This window comes from Eriocheir sinensis, chromosome 34 (assembly GCF_024679095.1).
Source record: "Eriocheir sinensis breed Jianghai 21 chromosome 34, ASM2467909v1, whole genome shotgun sequence".
In the NCBI taxonomy this organism is placed as follows: Eukaryota; Metazoa; Arthropoda; class Malacostraca; order Decapoda; family Varunidae; genus Eriocheir; species Eriocheir sinensis.
The window spans coordinates 7,061,411-7,084,369 of record NC_066542.1 but is presented as its reverse complement, the minus strand read 5'-3'; the positions used below and the strand labels follow the sequence as shown (position 1 = coordinate 7,084,369).

At 42.0% G+C, this 22,959-nt stretch overlaps 3 protein-coding genes across 3 annotated transcripts in view; all 3 read right to left on the bottom strand.

The window, feature by feature from the left end:
• Positions 1 to 2,524: 2,524 nt before the first annotated feature.
• Positions 2,525 to 16,360, bottom strand: LOC127007187 (uncharacterized). The gene is made up of 5 exons (XM_050877901.1): positions 15,822 to 16,360; positions 14,689 to 14,937; positions 14,275 to 14,403; positions 8,316 to 8,451; positions 2,525 to 3,232 (listed from the first exon to the last, which is right to left on the bottom strand). The coding sequence occupies exons 2-5, from the start codon at positions 14,868 to 14,870 to the stop codon at positions 2,525 to 2,527; spliced, it is 1,155 nt and encodes a 384-aa protein (XP_050733858.1). The 5' UTR covers positions 14,871 to 14,937; positions 15,822 to 16,360.
• On the bottom strand, positions 4,168 to 8,309 carry LOC127006992 (uncharacterized). Its single transcript, XM_050877452.1, has 2 exons — positions 6,355 to 8,309; positions 4,168 to 5,015 (listed from the first exon to the last, which is right to left on the bottom strand). Exons 1-2 carry the CDS (start codon positions 6,817 to 6,819, stop codon positions 4,275 to 4,277), a joined length of 1,206 nt encoding a protein of 401 aa, XP_050733409.1. The 5' UTR covers positions 6,820 to 8,309; the 3' UTR covers positions 4,168 to 4,274.
• Positions 16,361 to 19,923: 3,563 nt separating the features above from the next.
• LOC127006991 (glutamate-gated chloride channel-like) overlaps positions 19,924 to 22,959 on the bottom strand; it is a 91,371-nt gene continuing 88,335 nt past the window's right edge. Inside the window, exons 12-14 of the mRNA XM_050877451.1 lie at positions 22,239 to 22,592; positions 22,090 to 22,119; positions 19,924 to 21,525 (exon numbers count right to left, since the gene is read on the bottom strand). Of these exons, the coding sequence (XP_050733408.1) occupies positions 21,286 to 21,525; positions 22,090 to 22,119; positions 22,239 to 22,592 (624 nt within the window). The 3' untranslated portion in view covers positions 19,924 to 21,285. The remainder of the gene's footprint in view (positions 21,526 to 22,089; positions 22,120 to 22,238; positions 22,593 to 22,959) is intronic.

The window sequence follows — 22,959 nt, the reverse complement described above, 5'->3', positions numbered from 1 at the left end:
TGGGCCTTGGGAGTTTGAAGTTGCTGGTGCTGTCCCCAGGGGATGTGTCAGTCGAGCTCCTTGGCTGCCGGTGTAGTAGTGCAGGCCTCCGGCTGCTGAGAGACTTGGATATCTGCAACCAGAAGTCCTTCAGGGAGAGGCCCCTCATTTCCCCGAGAGAGCTGTAATCACGCTTGTAGCATAGCCAGGCGTTGCACACAGACAGGTCCAGACAGTATGCGAAGAGCCTCATGTACCACCTCTTTGATTTCATGGGGGTTTTGTAGAGGTGGACAAGCATGTCACTTTTGTCGATGCCCCCAATGTTTGCATTGTATGACTTGATGACACTGGGGCAGTCCACCTCTTCCTTCTTCTTGGTCTCCTTTGAGTACTGCAGGCACTTGGTAACAGGGTTTACCCCTATGTTAGTGGAGAGTACAGTGACAATGTTATTGTCTTTCCACCGAACAGCCAGGATACCATCATCACTAGTTGTGTAAAGGCGGGATTCCACCAAGGCAACACAGGCAACATGTAGCATGCGACTTGACTACCTTTCAACAAATATGTTGAATGTGGCTTTCAACAAGGAAACATGTTGCCGGCGACAAGGCAACATCATTGTTGCTTGTAGCATGCTACATGCTATGTTGCCTGTTGAATGCCACATAACCTTTTCCACCAATTCAACAAAAAACTAAGCCAGTTGGCAACACGATGTCTCAGCAGACGGTCGCTGCTGCTGCATATCTAGTGCTGTGCAATGTCCGTAAAAAAAACTATAAAAGGAAGCACCGGTGGTGGAAGAGAGAACTATTTATGGGCAGCAGCACTGCTCAAAATGATTTTCTTGAAAAGCTACTGTCTGATGACCAATCCTTGTTCAAGAACTTTTCAAGGATGAGTGTGGAGGATTTTAATTATCTTCTCCACAAACTTTCTCCCAGAATCAGGAAGAATGACACTAATTACCGGGAAGCCATACCACCTAAAATTAGACTTCTAGTAACTTTGCGTTTCCTAGCAACCAGAGACAGCTACAAATCTCTCATGTACCTCTTCAGAATTTCTGAACCAACAATATCAAGGACTGTGCCGGAGGTTTGCCAAGCAATCATCGAAGCACTAAGAGATGTAGTTAAGGTAAGTTTACTATAAGCTCTGGAGCTTCTGCATGGGTACTATTTATACCTTTTGGTGTGACATCATTATCTGCACATCGCGTGATTTTCAAAGCATCTCAGTGGCTGACGGCAGCCAATGAGGCGCTCTGAAAATCACGCAATGTTTTTTTGCTGTGACGTCATTGTACATCAGCCAATGAATGCTCCTAAAAACTACGTCATGTCCCTGGCTCTCTGTTATTGGTTAATTGTCACCGCCTACCAACCAACGTGAACGAAAAGTTTCTACCAATATCACCATGTTTCATTAATGATCGCACGCAAATGTACGTCTCTGTTCTCTGGACCCAACTGCTTGTCTTTAAGATACAGTAATAATTTCCATCATTATAAACATACTCCATTAAAAATATTATACTGGTACTCATACCTGTACAACTACACCCGACTGCATGCCTTCATTTGCTTCATTTTATTTCATATTTCATCTTTCTGATATCATATTATTTGCTGTCATCTTTTTGGCCATGTTATTTCATTATTCAAGTTTATAGGTCAGAAACATATGGACATATATTTGGTCATAACAAAAAAAAAGGGACAAAGAAATGCAATTAGATTCTTCAACACATTTATTCATAAATCCAATAAAGATAGATGGGCTTACAAATTCAATATACATTTCATTATTGTAAATATACTTGATTGTGTTTGTGTTGATGCAGTACGTGTTTCACTGTGTGGTGTCGATCTTCTTGTCATCCTTCCGATGAGGGGTGACGGGCAGATTGCAGGCAATGATGAATTATGAGGCAGTTGTCTTTGGTGTATCCAGACTTGCGCCAGGGGTAGGTGGTGGCCCCTCAGGGGTAGCAGGCATCTCCAACATGTTGGTGAGGGTATGCACAAGTGGTGACAGCCCAGTTGATGAGTTGCAGGGATTGACTGGTGTGGACCGCCCATTGATGAAGGATGGCGTCGGCTGTGTATAACCCTGCTGCTGCTGTGGGTGGTGTTGTTGAGGGATGTATGGGTAGTACATTTGTTGTGGCAGGCGGTGATGTGAGATCCACTGCTGCTGTTGTGATGGTGTAGGAATCGGTTGGGGAGCCAAAGTCACTGGTTCCGCTCGTCCCTTTGGGTGTTTGATTTTGCGGCAAGTTTATGGGCATCCCCCGAGCCAAAGCTGCTTTCTCCGTAGCATTTTCTTCTTTGGGGCCCGCCAATTTGTGAATCGTAGTGATGACTGTGTTGAAGAAGGGCTGCTGGTATTCTTCTGGCACGAACTCGAGGTGTTCCTTGATGTATTGGACGAAGACGTTGATGGTACGCTGCTTCTTGCTTTGCCCTTCAGGGATCAGTTGGTTCATTCGATCCATAATTCTGCTGAGTTGCAGTGGACTGCTTCTTCAGCCGAATCAGGTGCCAACACGTCGCTCCCCTCTCTCGGTCCTCCTCTGCTTCAGCAGTCGCTTCCTCCGCTGAATCGAAGTTACAGAGAGGCCCGACATGTCACCACTGGATGATTCTCCGCCTATTTCCATTGTTGGTGTGGCGCCGTCAGGTGCAGGTGAGAACTGCTCGCTTGGTATTGTTGGTTCGTGGCTGATGTGACCGCCCAGGAATCCCCACATTGACATTACTTCTTCCTCCCGTGTTGTTCGTTGTCGTGCTGCCGCCCCGCTCTTGTTCTCCTTCTCTATTTTTCCGAAGTCGGTTCGCCGTGCCTCGAAATATTTGCGTATTTGATGAAAGGTACAGTTTTCGAATTCCCGTGCCAGTTCCCTCCAAAGTTCCTCCTTCGCCCTTGGATTCGACCATTGCTTGTCCCGCTTGTCGTATAAAGTAGGGTGTTCCTTGACGAATTCGGCGATCTGCCCCTTCTGCTCTTGCGTAAACTTGTAGTCTGATATTTCCTTCTTACTGAGGCGGTATCGTTTCTTGGGCTGCACGGTATCACTCAGGCCTGCGATGTCCTGATGCTCGATGTTGGATAGGCTGACCTCAGGGAGCAGCTCTTCCGCGGGTTCAGACCTCTCCTCCGGTTCTGCAGGCTGGGTGTCCTGGGAATCCTGGCTTGCCTGGGGCCCCTGAGTGGGCATAGGGGTGGTCCGCCTACGAGGCATCTGGGTGGTAAAGTGGAGCGAAAATGGCTGGTAAAGTGTGTCGTCTGGCTGTCAGAGCGCGAATGATGCACCGATGCCTGTCAGCACCCTTTTATACGCCTCCCTCCCCAGGCGGCACTCGACAACGTTCCCAACAGTCCCCTAGGAAGGCGCCGCACGGACATCGCACGCACTGCAGGCCCATAAGATTTATGAATCATGTATGAAGACGTCGTAACACTCTCGCACGGGCGCCGCAAGACGCCGTGCCAGCACACCGTAACACTCCCGCACGGATTGCATGAAGCCGCTCAAGGCCGTGCGTGTCACGGTTTGGCGCGGACCCGTGCGGTTTCTTGCGGGGTTTGTTTAGAGGCCGCACCACTCCGCTTATGGTTTCGTGCGGCGTCATCAAGCCGCACGGTACCGCACGAAAATTTGAAATGTTTTAAAATCTGAGCGGCGCCGTACGGATTTGGCGCGCCGCAACAGATGCCGCCAGCGTCATGGGCACGCTTTGTTGCGACTTTAGGGCGACATTGGTGCGGCCCACGCCGTAACAGGCCGTAACAAAAAAGTGCGTAAGTGTAAACGCACCTTTAGATGATGATGATAATAATAATAATAATAATAATAATAATAATAATAATAATAATTATTCTTATTCTTATTATTATTATCATTTAATTATTACACAGAATCCTTATGGATGTATGTCACAGCATATATAAACTTATAATAAGGAGATTTGAAAGTTATCCATAATAATGACAGTTGTGAATTAACTTATGAAATTTATTCATCCCAACAATATTCAGAAACATATTCATGTCAAGTGTATTGACATGTACATTTCATAATGGATAACAGAAAGCAACTTGCAGCATGTACAAAACAGAAATTATTCTTGAAAACTACATCCACTCCTTTCTAAAGAAAAAAGAAAAAAAAGATTGCATATTCTATCCATACTGAGAAAATCATGTAACACATGAACATTTCCTTCAGCAGAGAAACTAAAATAGCAACTTAAGATTAAAAAAAAAAGATTAATACATATGGTTTATTCTACAAATTCTGAAATATTTCCCAAAATATCCAGTGATTTCAAGGACCCATCCACGTCTGTTTCATTATGGTGTTGCTCAGGTTCTTTATCTGTCTGAACAAAATGTGGATGATATTCATTATCTGACTGAGCAACAAATCCTTGTGAAGCTGGTGTTACAACAGATTCTTGGTGTGACTGATTTCCTAGTTGAGCAAATATTGATGGCGATTTCGAGATTGATGTTGATGCCCCATGGTCATAGTCAGGGGTAGAGGAGTCACTGTAGAAAGAGTGGCGGGGAGTAGAGGCAGAAGAATCAGAGGCAATGGGGTTATGATGGGATGAAGAGGCACTGGTATGAAAAGGATGCGCTGGAGGCAAACCAAATCGATGAGAGCGATCACCACTGTCGTATTTCCCCATAGCAGCTTCGAATAAGATGTTGTTAATTAAGTGTTTCACAATTGCCTGGGCCTTTGGATCAAGTTTCCGAATTTCACATGCAACATGTTCAGCATAAATAGAACAGTCATCCCTTTTCACACTATCTTTCAAAATCTGGTATGCCTCTTCAGCTCGTTCATCATCAACAGTTTTTCTTTTCCAGCTCTGTCCTCTTCTTTTGTTGCTTGCCTCTTTGCCATCGTCATTACTGTCGCCTTTCTCAGCTTCCTGTGAAGCTTCAGGAGCTTCTGCATTCAGAGTCGATGACGTTCCCAGTGTTTCAGTAGGATCATCCCCTCCAGGTTCATCCTAATTAAAAAAAAAACTATATTAGCAATATATTTGATGATTTATTTACAAAAATCACTATTTCTTCCAGATGCCTCAGAATGAACAGGAATGGATGGAGTTATCAAGAGAGTTTGAAGCCATGTGGAATTTTCAGCATTGCATCGGTGCATGTGATGGGAAGCATATTGTGATTCAGTGTCCACAAAAGAGTGGTAGTACATACTATAATTACAAGGGAACGTTCAGCATTGTATTAATGGCTGTGGTTGACGCCAAGTACTGTTTCACTTATGTACACATTGGATGTCAAGGAAGAATTTCAGATGGAGGTGTGTTTGAGACACTACCTTCTGCAAAAGGTTATTTGAAAATCAGCTCTGCCTACCATCTCCAGTGCCTCTACCAGGTAGGGAGAAGCCATCACCTTACGTGCTGGTTGCAGATGATGCCTTTCCATTGCAAGTGAACATCATGAAGCCTTTTAGTGGCCAACATGAAAAAGGGTCACCTGAGAGAATGTACAACTACAGACTTAGCCGTGCTCGTAGGGTAGTAGAGAATGCATTTGGCTTGTTGGCATCTGTTTTCCGAGTGTTTCGAAAGCCTATGTTGATTAATGTGCAACATGCTGAAGTCGTTTCAACGGCGTGCGTGTACCTTCACAACTTCCTACGCATGAGTGCAACATCTAGATCCTTGTATTCGCCACAAGGTTCCTTTGATTTGGATACCCAAGATGGAACAATCATTGATGGCGCATGGAGAAAAGTTATATCTGGAGACACAGGAATGGTTGATCTACAACGCAAACCACGAAGACCTTCGAGTGATGCTAAGGAAGTGAGAGAGGAATTTAAGGAATATTTTGTTTCAAATGCTGGGAAAGTTCCTTGGCAAGATTTGTATGCATAGTTTGAGGAAGAACAATGAAATGTTTTGTTGCTTTAAGGTTACGCTAAGTATTTAGGCTTAAAGTTTTGTTTGGAAAGACTGCTTAGTTAAATTAGGTGTGGAAGTGTTTAGTTACGCTAGGTGTGTATTTAGGTTAGATAAAGTTTGTAAAGAATTAGTTATTTAGTTAAAATAGAAATTAATGCCTATCAACACACGAGGGTTATTAAGGGAGAAATACTACGACGACGTGTTAAGGGAGCAACTACGTCTCCCTTCTACCCTTGTGTATAATTAGGAAAGTAGTAGTAGTGACACGAATTACATGAAGTGAATAAAAAGTACATGTTGACGCAAGAGATGATAATTTATACCTTACCTTATATGTTAGTACCATGTATAATAATAATAATAATAATAATAATAATAATAATAATAATAATAATAATAATTCATTATACATTACCTCAATGCATGGTGATTGCTCAGTCTGAGGTTCAGCTTGAGATGAGTAGCCAGGCCTTGGGGTGTCCACGTCCAGGAGGAACAAAAGCAGTTCATAAGCAAACCACTTGCCTGTCTTGATGGGAGAAGATCCAGATTTTTTTTGGGTTAGGCGTTTATGTTCCCGGCGAAAAGCTGTACGCAAATTCTTGATCTTTTTCTTCAGCATCTCCACGTCACAATTGTATTTCTCAGCTAATCCCCGCAGTGCATCTAATTTAGCCTGATTATTCTTGTACTCTTGCAAGCGTACATCCCACAGAACTGAAAGTTTTCTATACTCTTCTATGAATTCTATGGTTTTTTCTCGTGACCAATTCATCGTGTTGCCTTTCAACACGGAATCCTTCCCGCGACTGGTGGGAAGGCGTTCAACACTAGGCAACAGGCTAAATCTTGTCGCATGCGTCAGGCAACACGGCAACATGTTGCCACCTGTCGCATGCCACACAATCGCATGCTACATGTTGCCTTCTGTTGAACTGGTGGAAACACACTTAGCCCATGCGACAATGTAGCATGCCACATGTTGCCAGAATGTTGCCTTGGTGGAATCCCGCCTTCAGAGTATACCCCCCGAGCTACAGGTTTCCTTTCCATCTCCTGGATGGACTTCAGTGGAGGATTGCCAACACGGGCCTCCCTGGCCGAGCCTGTGTGCCTGCAGTTTCGGTCTCGGAGGTACCGTACAAGTTCCAGGCTGGTGAAGTAGCTGTCAGCGAATATTGCAGTGGTGCAGGTGGAGGTCATGGTGCTGGTAAGGACTGTAACTACCTGGCTTGTGTCAGACAGGATATTCTGCACTGGGCTGAGGGGGATGCTGTGGGCTTGGAGTGTTAATTCCATCAATCCCTGATACAGTATCATGTCGTGGACAAACCCATCCTCGGACGCTCTCGCAAACAGCTTGAACCCCCACTTATCTGGTTTCTGTTGCAGGAACTGCCTCAGGTTCCCAGCAGTCTTCCCCTTGTAGCCCACACACAAACAATTTCATAATATATATCAAAGCATATGTGATCAGTTTATGTATCATCTATTTTGGGGGGGTTAAATCATGGCACAAATTTGGCCCATCGCTGCTACACGGTAAAGCCACAAATTTGGCCCGTCGCTGCTACCGGGTTAAACATTCATTGTAGCACATCATCCGGCATCTAACGGCCTTGTCGAAAGGACCAACAGGAGAATTCTAGAGATTCTCCGTCATTATGAAGGTCATTTTCAGGAACCTTGAGCAGACTGGTTGCCCCATATTGCTGCCTCTCTTAAGAACTGTCAATTCCTCCATGGCCAAAGCAGGTCACCACATCCTGTTTGTTATGACAAAAGACTGCCTTATGTTGTCCTTTTGCAGATGCCTCGCTCCCTCTAATCTTTTGACACTCTCAGATGCAGCTCCACAGTTTTCAAACCATTCATGGTTCTGTTAGGGATAAGCTTAAGGCTTCCGCAAGATGCTGCGTAAACAACACCTTCAAGTGAGTCCCATCACCTCCAGGGATGGGGAAAAGTGAAATGAGACCTACATACACCTACAAGATGAAAGATGATATAGTAGTAAGGGAGAAATAGTAAAAAGAGCTGTCACTGGAAAAGTATATAACAATATATTTGAAGATACATACAAGAAATGTATCTGTTAACACTGGAAGACAGAAGAGGTGACCTAATTACTGTATATAAACTTAAGAATGATCGAAAGGAATCAGACAATAAAGAGTACAGTTTTCACCACAAAACTACATGTACTTGGAATGATTTAAAAGAAGTGGTTGAAGCAAAGAGTGAGCAGAGCTTTAAGGAAAAATTGGACAGATATGGAGACAGGACCACATGAGCGTAGTTCAGAATCTGTGTACTACCACCAGGTAAATGCACACACATTCCTACCCCATCCATTTTTTTCATCCCTCAACTTACCTCATGCCATCTATGGCTATGCTGTGGGGTTGGATCCTGACGCAGATGTTCAGCAGAGTCTGGATGTGGTTCACCTTGTTCCTGAGTATGTACAGCATCCGGGTCATTCTCTTTCTTGGTGTGTGGTATCTGGTACCTGGGTTATAAGAAGAAAAGGAGTAGGACAGACAGACATTTATTTATGAGGAAATTAAAATTTTCAAGAGCAGTTGCATGTTATTGCAGTGGAGTAATGAACCGCCAGGCCACCACGTGCTGACTACCTCAAGGCATGTTTCACATCAAGCTAGCCAGGCAAGTTGACAGGTATCCTAGCACTTTGCATACTTGTGAAGCACCGACAAGTCTCAGCAGGGATGATGCTAGCAGCCTGTGTCAATCTCAGGCAGGCATTTGATTCAGTGCATTGCAACTCTCTGAGACCTGCTACTCCATGACATTCCTGCAAGTATTATTGGTCTATTGACAGGCTTATACTCTGAGACTGAACCTGAGGAGTGAAAATGCTGTAGGCTGTGGAAATGCAGGCAGAGCTGTCATTAAAAAAAAAAAATATATATATATATATATATATATATATATATATATATATATATATATATATATATATATATATATATATATATATATATATATATATATATATATATATATATATATATATAATCTTATGTCTATGTGTTGGTGGGAAAACCAGAATAAAGTAAACAATGGATGATGAAAATTGCCACTAATATTTTGCAAATATATTTCCTTAACAAAATTTACACAGCCTGTCATGTGTCTAATCCCTGTTTCCTTTATAAGCAGCGAGAGAGAGACAAGTTCATGGAAGTGAGGCAAGGGTTGTCATTCGTACCAAAGTTCTAATTTGACAACTGGCTCCTTAGGTATGACACAGTGGCATTTACTGAATTCCCAGAGGAGTTCACATTTGTTAATTATTGGTCGGGAGTCTTAAAATACACAAAATAGAATAAAAAATAAATAAATAAAATAAAATAAAATAAAATGGCAAAAAATTGGTGTCTTGAAACGAAACTCCGCTGAACCTGACACAAATGCTTTGCACAAAGAATGTTGGGTTTGGAAACGGTTTCTCAGGAATGTAACCGGTTCGTAAAGTGAGGTTTCCTGTAGTTCTTAACTAGAAAATTCATCCTAATTTAGGCTTCCCATTCTCCAAACTACCAAGGAGTTTGCTTTTACACTCATCTACCACCTCACGGACATAACGGCAAGTCTCTGTGAAAGCCCTTGCCTGCTGCTGCAACACAGATTTATGGTTAGCCATCATGGAAGCAAACATGTCCCTTTGATATGCATAGAGTCTCATCTGCTCCAGATGCTCCTCTTTTGACTGCTTGATAACAAGTTCATGATAAGTCTCCTGCCTTCGACGACAGGCCTGATACTCAGTGTCAAACATCCTCCTCTGTCTTGGGCCACCAGAAGACGAGGAAGAGGGGGATACACCACCAACAGATATCTTTGGTGGTGGTGCAGCAGAAGGCACTGAAAAAGGTGGATTACACCTAACTGGAGGAGAGAAGGCATCGGATTCAAAAGATGGAGTAGCAGAAGGAGGTGCAGGTGTTGGATCACATGTGGCCTGCTTGGAAACGGCAGCAGCAGTGGGGACCTCTGCAGGAGTCAGTATTCTAATCACAGCTGTGAAATAATACGCTGCATTAGTAGTTGTACATGAATGGTGATCAATGATGTAACCAGGGAGTCTATTTTCCTTAGATAACAATGGCAATTTGTTTTTCAATAGTAATAATAATAATAATAATAATAATGATAATGAAACATACTTAAAAGGGATTCCAACAATAAAGGCAATAGGAAGACTTTTGCAATTGTAATACAGTGATTTGAATTAAAATTTGATTTGAAACAACTGACTTTAATCTCTCTTAGTGTTTGTTCCCTGAATTGGGTAACTTATTCACTAATTGCAAAGCATAAGTATAGTATAAGCTAGCATGAAAAGAGATACCACTGAACAATATACAGTAAAAGCCCAATAATCCAAATGTGTATAATTTGGACATCCCAATAGTCCAAATTTATAAGGTGGCTGTCAAAAAATCTAAAAAAATTAAAGGAAAAGAAAATCATGTGCAGTATGTGCCGAGAAGCATCACACAGCAGGGACGGGAAACAGGAGATTCAAGATTTTAATATAGTCTAGGAGTTGACAGCCAGATGTTCACTTGATTTTTGGACTGTGTAGTACCCTGTATTTATTTATTATTATTATTTTTTTTTACAACAAAGGAAGCAGCTCAAGGGCAACAACATCAACAAAAAAAAGTAGAAAAAAGCCCGCTAACCACTGCTCATATAAAAGACGAAGTAAAGAGTAAAGAGTAGACATGGCTCCCACGGCTCCTACAAATGACAGCCCTGAGACAATGATTGAGGATGGTGAGTGAGAGTGACAAAGAAAGTGACATGTAGGCTACAGTCAGTTTGAGGATATTTGCACAGTACAAAAATACTAGATAAAATTATTACAAATGAGTGAAAAGAGTACAATGTTAAGTGATAATGCAGTACTCAGGCAGCCTCGACCCAATTCCATGATTGTTGGCGACTTGTTGCTTGGCGTTTTTGTGAGTCTGCTTTACTTTTTTGTGCCTTTATTACCTCTGGATCAACTCTCTTTATATGGATTTACCTTCCTAACTCTTTTTAAACCATTCTATGCCTCACTGGTGAATAATGAAACATGTCTTGTCTTTACGTTCTGATTGTTTGAGTATATTTTCATTTTCGGAGGTCCCTCCCAGTAATCCAAACAGCTTGATAATCTAAATGACCTTCAGTCCACTGCCATTTGGATTATTGGACTTTTACTGTATTCTGACATTTTCAAGCAATTCCTTAACTTACTGGGAGTTTTGTCCTTGATGGAATCACTTATTTTATCATCCAGATGGCTCTTTTTTATCAGGAAAGTGTCAAACACATGCTTTCCCAAGTTGGTGACAGCCTCATGTGCCTTAGCAGGGTTGGGGGATGATGGAGGAGGGTCACCAGTCTTCTTAATCTTTCTTTTACAAGTACTGCAATGAAACACCAAGTAGTACCACACTGATATATCTGGATCATATTGAGCAACCTAATACGTATATCCTTCACTGATTATATGAAAGGTAGTTGCTAGGGACAGGCTGGAAAAAATAGGTTGGAGATCAGTATTACTGTTTCAGATGGGCTCATTATTCTACTGTCTGTTCCTATGGTCCATTCACTTCACCCTTTCCCGGTGGAGGATCTATATATAGACGTTTAGAAAGAGGGACTATTTGTCAGTATGTCTTTATCTAGATGTTTGCTCTCATGTGATTATGCTGGTTTGTAGGAAGATTTATAGATAGACACTTTTATCTTACTCACATAATCATTCACATAGTTTGGTATTTGACATCTCAAACTTGCTCCTTTAACCCAGTAGCAGTGACGGGCCAAATTTGTGGCTTTACCCTGTAGCAGTGACGGGCCAAATTTGTGGCTTTACCCTGTAGCAGCAACGGGCCAAATTTGTGGCTTTACCCTGTAGCAGTGACGGGCCAAATTTGTGGCTTTACCCTGTAGCAGCGACAGGCCAAATTTGTGCCATGATATAAACCCCCCAAAATAGATGATGCATAAACTGATCACAAATGCTTTGATATATATAATGAAATGGTTTGTGTGAGTGATGATTTTTTCTAATTTTTCTCTCTTAGAGGGACCATTAAGAAACATGATCCCCGCTGCTACCGGGTTAACCAGGAACCGCTCAAATTTGTCAGTCATCCTCTGTGCATTACTGCCAGAGGATGCAGCTTTGACTCAAGGAACTGAGTACTTAGATACATACAGAAAAAGTTGTGTTAGTTTGAAAATAGCTCTGAACCAATGAAGCAACAATAGTAAAAAATATCCATGTCATGTGCAAAGACTACACCTGTGATCTTCTTATTGATATTCAACCATTACCTCTTTCCCTCTTTCCTACTGGGTACCAACGTTGCCAGATTGTCGTACTCAGTTTCTTGTGTTTTCCGATTTCCAACCCAAAATCCATCTCCTCCACCCCAATAACTGTCTTTGTATATAGCTAAAATGGTTAATTAATGGTGTTTCTCGGCAATGGTTATGGGCCAGAAACCAGTAAATACAATTAATCCATCAGAATTAGTTTGAATTATGAGAACACAAGACTGACATAATATTTGTCTCGATAAACTAGTAATTAACCCAAAGACAGTGGTGGAACTATATATAGATGGTCCAAAATTCAGTCAGGCAGTTTTGTATGGCAGAAATATAACAACACTTCCAGACTGCGGTAGAATCAATATATGGACGGAAGTTAAAACATCTCTCATGCGGCGTAATTATATTTATGCTACGGTCCTAAGGTCGGCAGTGACTATATATAGATGATTCATTTTGGGGGAGCTACTCTTCAAATACTGCCACTGTCTATGGGTTAATCTCTTCATTTATTAAGCAGAGTATATAGTGTATCAACTTTACTTACTTCAATCTGATGCGATGGAAACTCCGCTTCATCTGCTGCACTTTTCTGGGCTCAGGCAAATCAGGGTGCATGGCATTGAATTTTCTAGTTATGTCTGCCCAGGCCAAATTCTTCTCATACAGTGTGGTCGTGAAAGTTGACCGGTCTTGTAGAATGGGTTTTTCCATCACTAAGTGCGTTAAGACTTTTCTTTGCTTTTCTGTAAGTGGTGCAGCACGCTCCATCTTAACAGTGTGTTTCCTCGAGAATCTGAAGGTAGTGTCAGTGCGAAATGTTGTGGTGGCTCAGTCCGGGGTCGGGAGTTTGGCCTTTATCACGGCACTCCCTGGCTGGACCTTTTCTTTTCTTTCCCCTCCCTTTTCTTTTCTCTTATCATTAAAAATTTACATATTGTTCTTACTGTTTCTTCAAAGTTATCAGTTTCAAAAAAGTGCTCCCCAATAATGTCATCAATGTATGATTGCTGAAATATTATTAGAAGACATGATATGACACTATACATAGTTAAATTATTATACCTTGGTTAACATATTTTGTATCACCCCCACCCCCCCCCAAAAAAATAATATATATATGAAAATAATGAAGGAGCAGTGGCCGAGTGGTCAGTGTGCAGGCGTGGTGAGCCAATGGACCTAGGTTCGAGTCCCATCAAAATACACTGATTTTTCAAACCACTGCCGAGTGACGTAAGATTACCCACATGCTGCCCAGATCTTCAATCAACCCCAACTTAAGCAATTTAGTTCAAGAGGAGCACCAGAAGGCAGCACGGGCCAAGCAAGCGTCATATATATCACGGCAGCCACTACAAGTAAAATTTGCCTGCACCACTAATGGGCTGGGTCGTCCAAGAGGCCCCTCAAGATAGCCTACTGGTGCTACAGGCAACACCAAAGAGAAAAGAGAGAGAGAGAGAGAGAGAGAGAGAGAGAGAGAGAGAGAGAGAGAGAGAGAGAGAGAGAGAGAGAGAGAGAGAGAGAGAGAGAGAGAGAGAGAGAGAAAGGGGACCAGGCATATATAATTAATATATATATATATGTATATATATAATTATATATATATATGTATATATATATATATATATATATATATATATATATATATATATATATATATATATATATATATATATATATATATATATATATATATATATATATATATATTAGATGATGTGGCAGGACACACACAAATATTTGTTTTACACAGTGCACATAGGCTTCACACTCTTCATCAGTAAACTCCTTCATAAAATTTAGTTCAGATTCACATCCGCTTATGTTCATTTTAGGCTCTGATGACTGAGTTTCTTTCCTATAGACAGCAGGACCACTCATAGTAGACACTCTTAATACATTATGTGAAGAGGTTCATATTCCTGCTCTTTGAATAACTACAGGTAAAATGCTCCCTTACCTTGTTAGATAACTGTCTTCTTCGAAATGTAGGTCTTCCTCCTTGATATCAACCTTCATCTCTTCATCAAAGTCATCATCAACCTGCTCTTCGTACTCTTCTGCTGTTTCTATCTTGACTACATAATTTCTGAAATAACACAGAAATACTGACATCCTTCAAATAGTGGTGATTGATGCATCATATTTATCAGCAAGAATCAAATCCCTTCATCAAACTTTCCTTCACCAAATGTCTTTCATTATTCACTGTTCAATGAAAAAGGAAACTAAGCAAAGTTCCATTCTTTAAACAAAAAAACAAAAAACAACAACAACAAAAAAAAGACATGAAAAACCTTCCTCACACAGACACCATTAGTTTAAGGTAGAGCAAAGGCCTTTTCTCCTGCCTTACTTAAAACAGAGAACTTACTCATCCTCCTTGGCTTCGTCGTCAATAGTGTGGGTGTCTTCTGCCTCCATCCTTAAGGGTTCTGACGGCACTTTAGGTCCCTCATGTCTATCCTCACTGACCAGGAGAGGGCTCTGTGTGGTGACTGTGCCTGAGGGAGTTTTCTTGCCTTTCTTTACACGTTGTGACCGCCTGACATCCATTGTAATGTGTTAAGTCTTGAAGGTTGCTGGAAGCTGCTCCCTCACCAGCAACAGAGTGCACCAACCCCTAGAACAGCAACTGTATAGGTTGTATGGGAGAAAAAAAGGGCTTCAAATTACTCTTGCACTATTACAAAGAAAACCCAATAAGTTGCTTGGTAAAATGAGCCTGTTATGTTAATTCCTAACTGAAGTGAAAAACTTTTAAAAATGCTACATTGTACCAATGTGTCTTTCATACAGTGAATAAAAAGCCCTACTTAGAAAGTAGAAAACTTTAGCTCTTCATCTGCCACACATATCAACATTTCTACGAATAGTATAATGTTGTGGGGATGTATGTCTGCAACATTCTTTAAATCTATTTGTTCTATTACTATTACTTTTAATTTTAATTCATAATATACTATTAAGTTTACTCTAATGAGTGATTTACAATGGAAAGCAGTATGGTAGTGTTGCACACTTCATACAGCACAAAGGTGTCCTTTGCAGTGAGGCGGGTGTTATTCTGAAATAATGCCAGTTTGCTTGGGCTGGGTTAATTAAGGTCTTCTAACCATGTCCACATTTAAATTATGGCTACAGGATATGTACTTTCTCCTTTTCATCATAATGTGAAGGTGTACCGGTAGATATTATTTTGAGGTGACGTAGCTAAACTATACATTTACCCTCTGGGGCAGTCTGGGCGGTGGGCACCATGGGCAGTGAGGGTCTAGGGCCATGCTTCGCCCATGTGATAAACAGTGAGTTGCTGCGTATTTTTCAACAATTACCTTTGTTGTGCCGTATTAACAATTTTATTTTATATTTCAACGATTATCTTTGTTGTGCCATATTAACAATTTTAATAAAGACTAAAGCGTTTTCCTGACACAATATCGTATAGTATATAGTAGTATCTATATCTCTGCTCAGTCACTATTATTTAGCAGGGGAGGTGCTTACCTGAGGCTGCTCTCCTCTGCATGACTGTCTATTGGTGGACTGGAAACAAGGTCAAGGAAACAAGGGAACAAAGTCAGGGTGTGGGAATAAGGTCAGGGAAGGGAAACAAGGTCAGGGCAGGGAAACAAGGTCAGGGCAGGGAAACAAGGACAGGGCAGGGGAACAAGGTCAGGGCAGGGAAACAAGGACAGGACAGGGAAACAAGGTCAGGGCAGGGAAACAAGGATAGGGCAGGGAAACAAGGACAGGACAGGGAAACAAGGTCAGGGCAGGGAAACAAGGTCAGGGCAGGGAAACAAGGACAGGGCGCGGGAACAAGGTCAGTAGGAGTCAGCACAGGGGGTTCAAAGGTCACGGCTCCACGCTTCTTCTATAGACCTCTCACGCCTTGTATCGCTTCTTAGGCCTTTGCACGTTAATTTTCCTTTCCTCTGTAGCCTTCAGTTATTGTTGTCTCTTCCGGTCATCCTCCAAAACACCACAACACGAGGAGCCCCTTCAAAGTTTCCTCTTGAGCTTGAACTTGAACTTGTCGGGGACTCGGGGCGGGCGGGAGTTTCGCCTTGGTAACGGCACTCCCTGATTTTCTTCTTTTCACAATACCTAACACAAGAGAATTATTGTGTTGTTGGGAAAAAAAGAACCGAGGAATGAAAGCAGAGTGAAAAGAAAAGTGTAAGAGTAGAAACTAACAAAAGGACATAGAAAAGCAAAGTCAGGGGAAGAAAAGAGCAGAAAAACAGCTCAGTTCAGGGTGAAGTGTACACAGAATTATATACCTAATAGCGTACAGCACGAGTAGAGTGGAACAATATGGGAACTCCATCACTGCATCAGACAGAGCTCGGCCTATGTATGTGGATCTGTGCGGCGGGAGTGGCTGGGCCTTCTGTGAGTGTAGGTTGTGCATAAGTGGGCCGTGCACAGTGCACACGCATTATAAAGTGTCAATTATTTAAGCATTGTTTCTCGTTCGATCTCGTTCGTTTTCTTGTCCTATTTTTTTATATATATGCCGCTGGGCGAAATAAAACTATTATTATTATTATTATTATTATTATTATTATTATTATTATTATTATTATTATTATTATTATTATTATTATTATTATTATTATTATTATTATTATTATTATTATTATTATTATTATTATCATCATTGTTATTATTATCCTCTCATTAGTTTACCTTTGTGCTGTTCAGCGTCCCTTGGTGGCTCAGGGACTGACGGAGTGGCTGCCGAGCAAGGCGTCTTGAATCCGACGGTGGCCGCCACGGGAAGCGAGAGACTTTATCTGCACCACCATTCTGTACTGTTCCTTAGGGAATGAACAATCTTTTTCACACCTTGGACACTAAAGTCTTGATACGACGCCGTAGCTTACTGAGACTTGATTATTGCAGCGGTATTTGGCTATACCACGGTGGCAGGATTCGCTACCCACTGGAAAATCAAAGTGGCAGGTGTCTGCATGGCCGCATATTCACCACAAAGAAGGGTGACAGGTCTAACCTTTCAAGCATTCGTTCTACAGCTTCCCGACTCAACGATACTTTACACAACTCAAATTTGAAAGGAGAGTATCAGGAACCTCTCCAATTTTAATTATTTCTGGTATTCTGTCCCTTATGGCAGCAGCGTTGTTGTTGTTTGTTTCGTTCTGCCTTTAGTTTGCCTCCTCTGCTGTAAAAAAAAAAAAAAAAAAAAAGTAATGTTGCAGGGGTAAGGAAACGATGTCAGGAACATACAATTCATGTTTAAAATGTAAGAAATCCCTCTTGTAAACATACACTTTGTGTCCCTCAAGCTGACAGGGATACAGTCTGTCTTACATACAGTTGCAAAAGCAGGTATTTATTATTTACATTATAGTTCCCATCATTTCTTAAACTACAACACTAACTGGCAATGGTTCAGTTATACTTTCAACCTTAGGAAACATTGTTGTACAGTGCAAAAATCTTTGACTTTTCAAAATACATCAACCGAAGCTCGCCTAGGCTAACTTTACTTCACTGTCCTGCCTGTGACTTTATACCCGCGCGGACTCCTTCCCTCTGGCCTGTGAGAGCGAGACGCATCTTGGGATAAAGCTCTTCAAGTTACACAAAAAATACATTCTTTTGTGTGGTGTAATACGCTATGACTAGACTTGTTACAAAAATATAATTCAGAAGAGAATCAATACCGTTGGATGTCAATACTGGAACACTAAAAAGAAAGTTCGAAAACAAAACTTACGGGCCATATCCTCAATCTTATACCAAATACAAAAAGGTTCTGGTTAAGATTCATTATTGCACACACACACACACACACACACTAAGACAAGTAAACATGACTTCAAAAAGATCTACATATATAAACAGAAACAAACAGACAGAGACAGACAAACTGGAGGAAAGACAAACAGAGACAGAGACAGAAAGAGAGCCTGAGAAACTGTCAATACAAAACGCACACACACACACACACACACGACCAAAATCCAGTCTACCTTCATTCATCCCTCTCATTATGAAAACTACCATGACTCAAGCATTACGTGTGTGTGTTCTAATGAATCTTCACTCACAATCCTTACCAGTTCATTACATGCAGGACGCTTCACCGGGAGTCAGTCGGAAAGACAAGAAACGCGCATACTGTTACACCGATCACAAGTTGTCCTGGTGAATGCTGCAGGACCGAGGAAAGCTGTGGCGTTCGTACGGAAAATAGGTTACTTCTAAAAAACTGAGAGATGAAAATAATAAGGCAAACAGACCATACCATCACCAAGCTAGAGGCAATTACAGTACATCATCATCTTCACCTGCTTGTTGAATTGGTGCAGTGAACTTGTGGACCTGAAAAAAGTGCAGTCAACCACCCATCCAGCGGTATATTTAATGCTACCAACGTGCAAGACCTATGCTGCCAGGTCTTCCAGGCAGCTTGGATCTCAGGCTTAAAGGCTAACTCAGTGATTTTCAGAGATTTTATGCCAATGTGAAGATACCGATAAATATTTAGACAGATATGGACAACACTGACTATGCCTTTTTACCCATACTAGTGCAAAATAATAAATTTCTGTAACAATGCAATTTTCTATGCTACTTTTTAAATGAGTATATGGGTCTTTTAACTTTCATGGGACAAGTTTATGTGTTCGAGAGCCAAGCTGCCTGAAGGACCTACCATACAGAGGCCTTGCAAACACCAACACCGACACTTGGCACTCTCTCGCTCATGTCCTCAGCAGCAGGAGGTCACAGGGGCACCGTCTGGCATTCTAAACTACCACAAAGGCCTGGTATCCCTGAAACATTTTCCCTCACAACACCATAGCACCGTGTCCTATGAGTGACCGCCGGGCTAAGAACTGACTCACTTGTATTACACAGTTTACGTACTTATATATGAATACATTGAGGCAACTACAGACTTTACATAATATCGACAATCCGGTAAGCATGCTACAACCTCTGGATTTTGTGTTAAGGGTCGTATTAAGAGACATTTCACCGCCCAAGAACACCTATTGGACAAGGCTTTCGTAGGAGTTTTGGGCATTTCCAGGAGCAGTTTTATGACCCTGGTGGTAGTTTGAGCCTTCCTCCGTACAATGAACCTGAAGAAACACTCTTTAGAACCCGAGTGACCCCCTCTTTGACCTTTAGAAATAGCTGATGTGAGAACTGGAAGTGTCTTATAATACCGGCTTTAAATACATGCAAAGGTCAAAGGTGGGGCTAACTTGTCGAAGAATAAATTGAGTTTTGAGGGCATGTTTGCGAAATGAAGTGTTATGCACGGAACGGAACGGAATCTTCCTCTCCTATTTTTGTTCCTCTTCTTATTCACTTCTTCTTTAGTCTCCCTCTTGAATCTGACCCCAAAACCAAGACCAAGACTAGAGTTACCATGTTATCGTACTCAGAACATTGCCATATATCGGCTTCCAGACACCCAAAACTATCATATATGCACGAGTAACGATATGTAATTAAAGATAGTGTTAAAAACGTTGATTATTGCTTCTTTTTGCGTTCGTTATGCATCAGAAAACGTAATTTGTTGTGGACTGTCAATGCTTTCTGTGTTAGATTGGTCAGAAAACGTAATTTGTTGTGGACTGTCAATGTAGAGAGGAAGCCATGGAAGCATCTCAAGTAACAACGACAGATTCATTCAAGAAGTATAAGGCCCATATTCTCAAACATTGCGGCCCCCAAACACATACATTTATTAAGGCTTTCGAAGGGGTTTAGGGCATTTCAAAGGGTATTTTAATGACCATGGTAGCAGTTTTATCCCTCTTCTGTACACTGAATCTAAAAAAACACTCATGAGAACCCGACTGATCTCCTTTTTGGCCATTGGAAATAGTTGACGTGAGAGGAGGAGGCGTCTGAGCATACCGACCTAAGTGTGAATTGTGAATGGACTTGGCAATGATAACTTGTCCTGCAGTATTATGATCAGAAGAAAGAGCCCCTTCATAGAAATGTTATAGTACATGTTAATCAGAGCTTCCTACCTCTCATGACAGACAGGTGACAGCCTTGTAGTATCACACCAAACGCTTTATATACCTACACCGTCACTCCAAGCCAGGGTTCCTTTCTTCATTCTCTTTAAAATATCATGATTTTGGAACATTTTAGGAACACAAACGGCTACTCTGTGATCTATGTTTTTAGAAATTAAACATGTAACTATGCTTTTAAATTTATTCTCTCGTTTTTTTACTGTCACTCCGTAAGACTTTTCACTATATACCAATCTCTTAACACACTCACATACAAAAACGACTCACACTTCCTCTTTTCGACCTATTTCTTTACAATACAATGGTTTTCAACACGTTATCTGGAGGTTGTAACTTGCCGACAGGATTATGTTATTTATACTTTTTGCGCCGCGCCCAGTAGTGGTTGCAAACACTTAGCTAGATGAATGAAAACGGTAACATTACAAATATAGTTTTGCTCTGTGTGATGTGCAACATTTTTGGTCTTTATCTACAATTATGTACTTGGTGACAGGATGACGGGAGGAGGATAAGGATAAGGATAAGGATGAGGATGAGGATGAGGATGAGGAGGATGGGAGAATGAGAGGAAAGAAAGAGAGAAGGCAGACAAGGCAGAAGAGAGGAATGGTTAAGATAGGAAGAAAGAAAGAAAGGAAGGATGGCAGGAAGTGGAGGAAGGAAGGGGAAGGAAGGAAGGAAGGAAGGAAGGCAGGATGGAAGGCAGGAAGGAAGGAAGGAAGGAAAGAATTATGGCATGATGTAAGACAGGGAAAGCAGAAGAAAGAACAGTACAGAAGAATAAAAATATAGGATAGGCTAAAACGATGATGGTCCATGAAGAGAGAGAGAGAGAGAGAGAGAGAGAGAGAGAGAGAGAGAGAGAGAGAGAGAGAGAGAGAGAGAGAGAGAGAGAGAGAGAGAGAGAGAGAGAGAGAGAAACTTTACAACTGCTTCTTCTCTTCTCGTAGGTAAGCACTCCAGTAGGCGACGTTGAAGAGGGCGAAGACGAGCGGGAAGGTGATGCGGGCAATGACGTCGATCCTCTTGCTCCGCGTCGGGAACTTGGAGAGCCACGACTTGACGCAGTTTCCGCTTGGGGCGCGACCAGAGGGACGCACTATATGCACCTCGCAGGCCCCAGCACCCATGGCCCCCTCGTGACAAACCCCGATCAGCGGCCTCTGTGGGTGGAAGGCGAAGTTAGATCGTGCATAGTAACCGGAAATTCTAAAGTTAAACCTTCAGATGTATTTGTGTTAGTGTTTTCTGTGTGGAAGGAGCAATGAGATGGTGTGTAGTGACCGAAGATTCAATAGTTAACCCCCTGGTGTTTTCGGAGTGGAAGGAGCGGTTACGTGATGCATAGTAACCGAAAATTCTAAAGTTAACTCTCCAGACGTGTTTGTATTGGTGTTTTCTGAGTGGAAGGAGCAATGAGGTGGTGCATAGTGACCGAAAATTCTAAAGTTAACCCTCCAGATGTATTTGCATTAGTGTTTTAGGTGGAAAGAGCAGTTAAGTGGTGCGTAGTGACCGAAGATTCTAAAGTCATCCATCTGGACGTGTTAATAGTTGTAGCTGGAGGGTTACTATAAAGTGAACGGTGACATAACAAAGGAAAGAGAAAACAATAACAAAAACGAAAACAAAAGAGAGCAGACTGTACGAGAAAAAGAAATAACATGCTGAGGATATTAACAGATTGAAAGAGTGACCTGCTTCTTGTGACGTTTCTCAGAACTCACCATAGCGAAAGCCGGGACGCCATTCTCCATCTGAAAGGAATGTAACAATTATTGCGATCTCCGAGAAGTGTAATGGCAGCCATCATCAGTTTTGCCAACATCAAAGAGAGAAAGAGAGAGAGAGGGAGAGAGAGAGGAACACAACTCACCCTCTCTCTCACAAAGTTCTGATAGTCGTCCTCAGGAGAGTCACAGCGCCCCGGGTAGTAATGGCGGTATTGGTGGAGGTGGTGGTTGTGACGGTGCGACGGGGAGGCCGAGGCGGATGGCTGCATGAGGAGGTCTTCTGGAGGAGGCGGCGGCGTGGAGGGTAAGGCGCCGCTCACTCCAGCCTCCGCCCGCACGCCTTGTATCAGCTCAGGCTCCCAGCGGCGGCGTCGGAGCTGCTGCTTGTTCATCTTATCCCGCTGAAGGTCTGATCGACACGCGTAGTTGACGAGCGCGAACTCAAGCAGCGCCCCGAACACGAAGGTTAGGCACACTCCTGTCCACACGTCGATGGCCTGGGTGGGATGTGCAATGGTAGTGTGTTAGAGGTGAGATGAAGTAGAGTAGTGGTTATAGTGGTAGGAGTTGTAGTTGTAGTTGTAGAGGTAGTAGTGGTAGTAGTAGTAGTAGTAGTAGTAGTAGTAGTAGTAGTAGTGGTAGTAGTAGTAGTGATAGAAATAGTAGTAGTGGTGGTGGTGGTGGTAGTAATAGTAGTAGTAGTGGTGGTAGTAGTAATAGTAGTAGTAGTAGTGGTAATAGAAGAAGAGGAAGATGAAAAAGAAGAAGAAAAGAAAAAGAAGAAGAAGAAGAAGAAGAAGAAGATAAGACGAAGATAAAGAAAAGAAAAAGATAAAAACAGAAGAAGCAGAAAAAGAAGACGAT

Bases quoted from the DNA above. Each gene is read 5' to 3' on its own strand.
- LOC127007187 (XM_050877901.1), bottom strand. From the start codon at position 14,870: ATGGATGTCAGGCGGTCACAACGTGTAAAGAAAGGCAAGAAAACTCCC. The intron at 14,404-14,688 runs GTAAGTTCTCTG...GTGTTATTTCAG, and splicing joins GACGAAGCCAAGGAGGATGA to AAATTATGTAGTCAAGATAG. The intron at 8,452-14,274 runs GTAAGGGAGCAT...CTTATAACCCAG, and splicing joins GAAGACAGTTATCTAACAAG to GTACCAGATACCACACACCA.
- LOC127006992 (XM_050877452.1), bottom strand. From the start codon at position 6,819: ATGTTGCCGTGTTGCCTGACGCATGCGACAAGATTTAGCCTGTTGCCT. The intron at 5,016-6,354 runs GTAATGTATAAT...TTTTTTAATTAG, and splicing joins AGCAATCACCATGCATTGAG to GATGAACCTGGAGGGGATGA.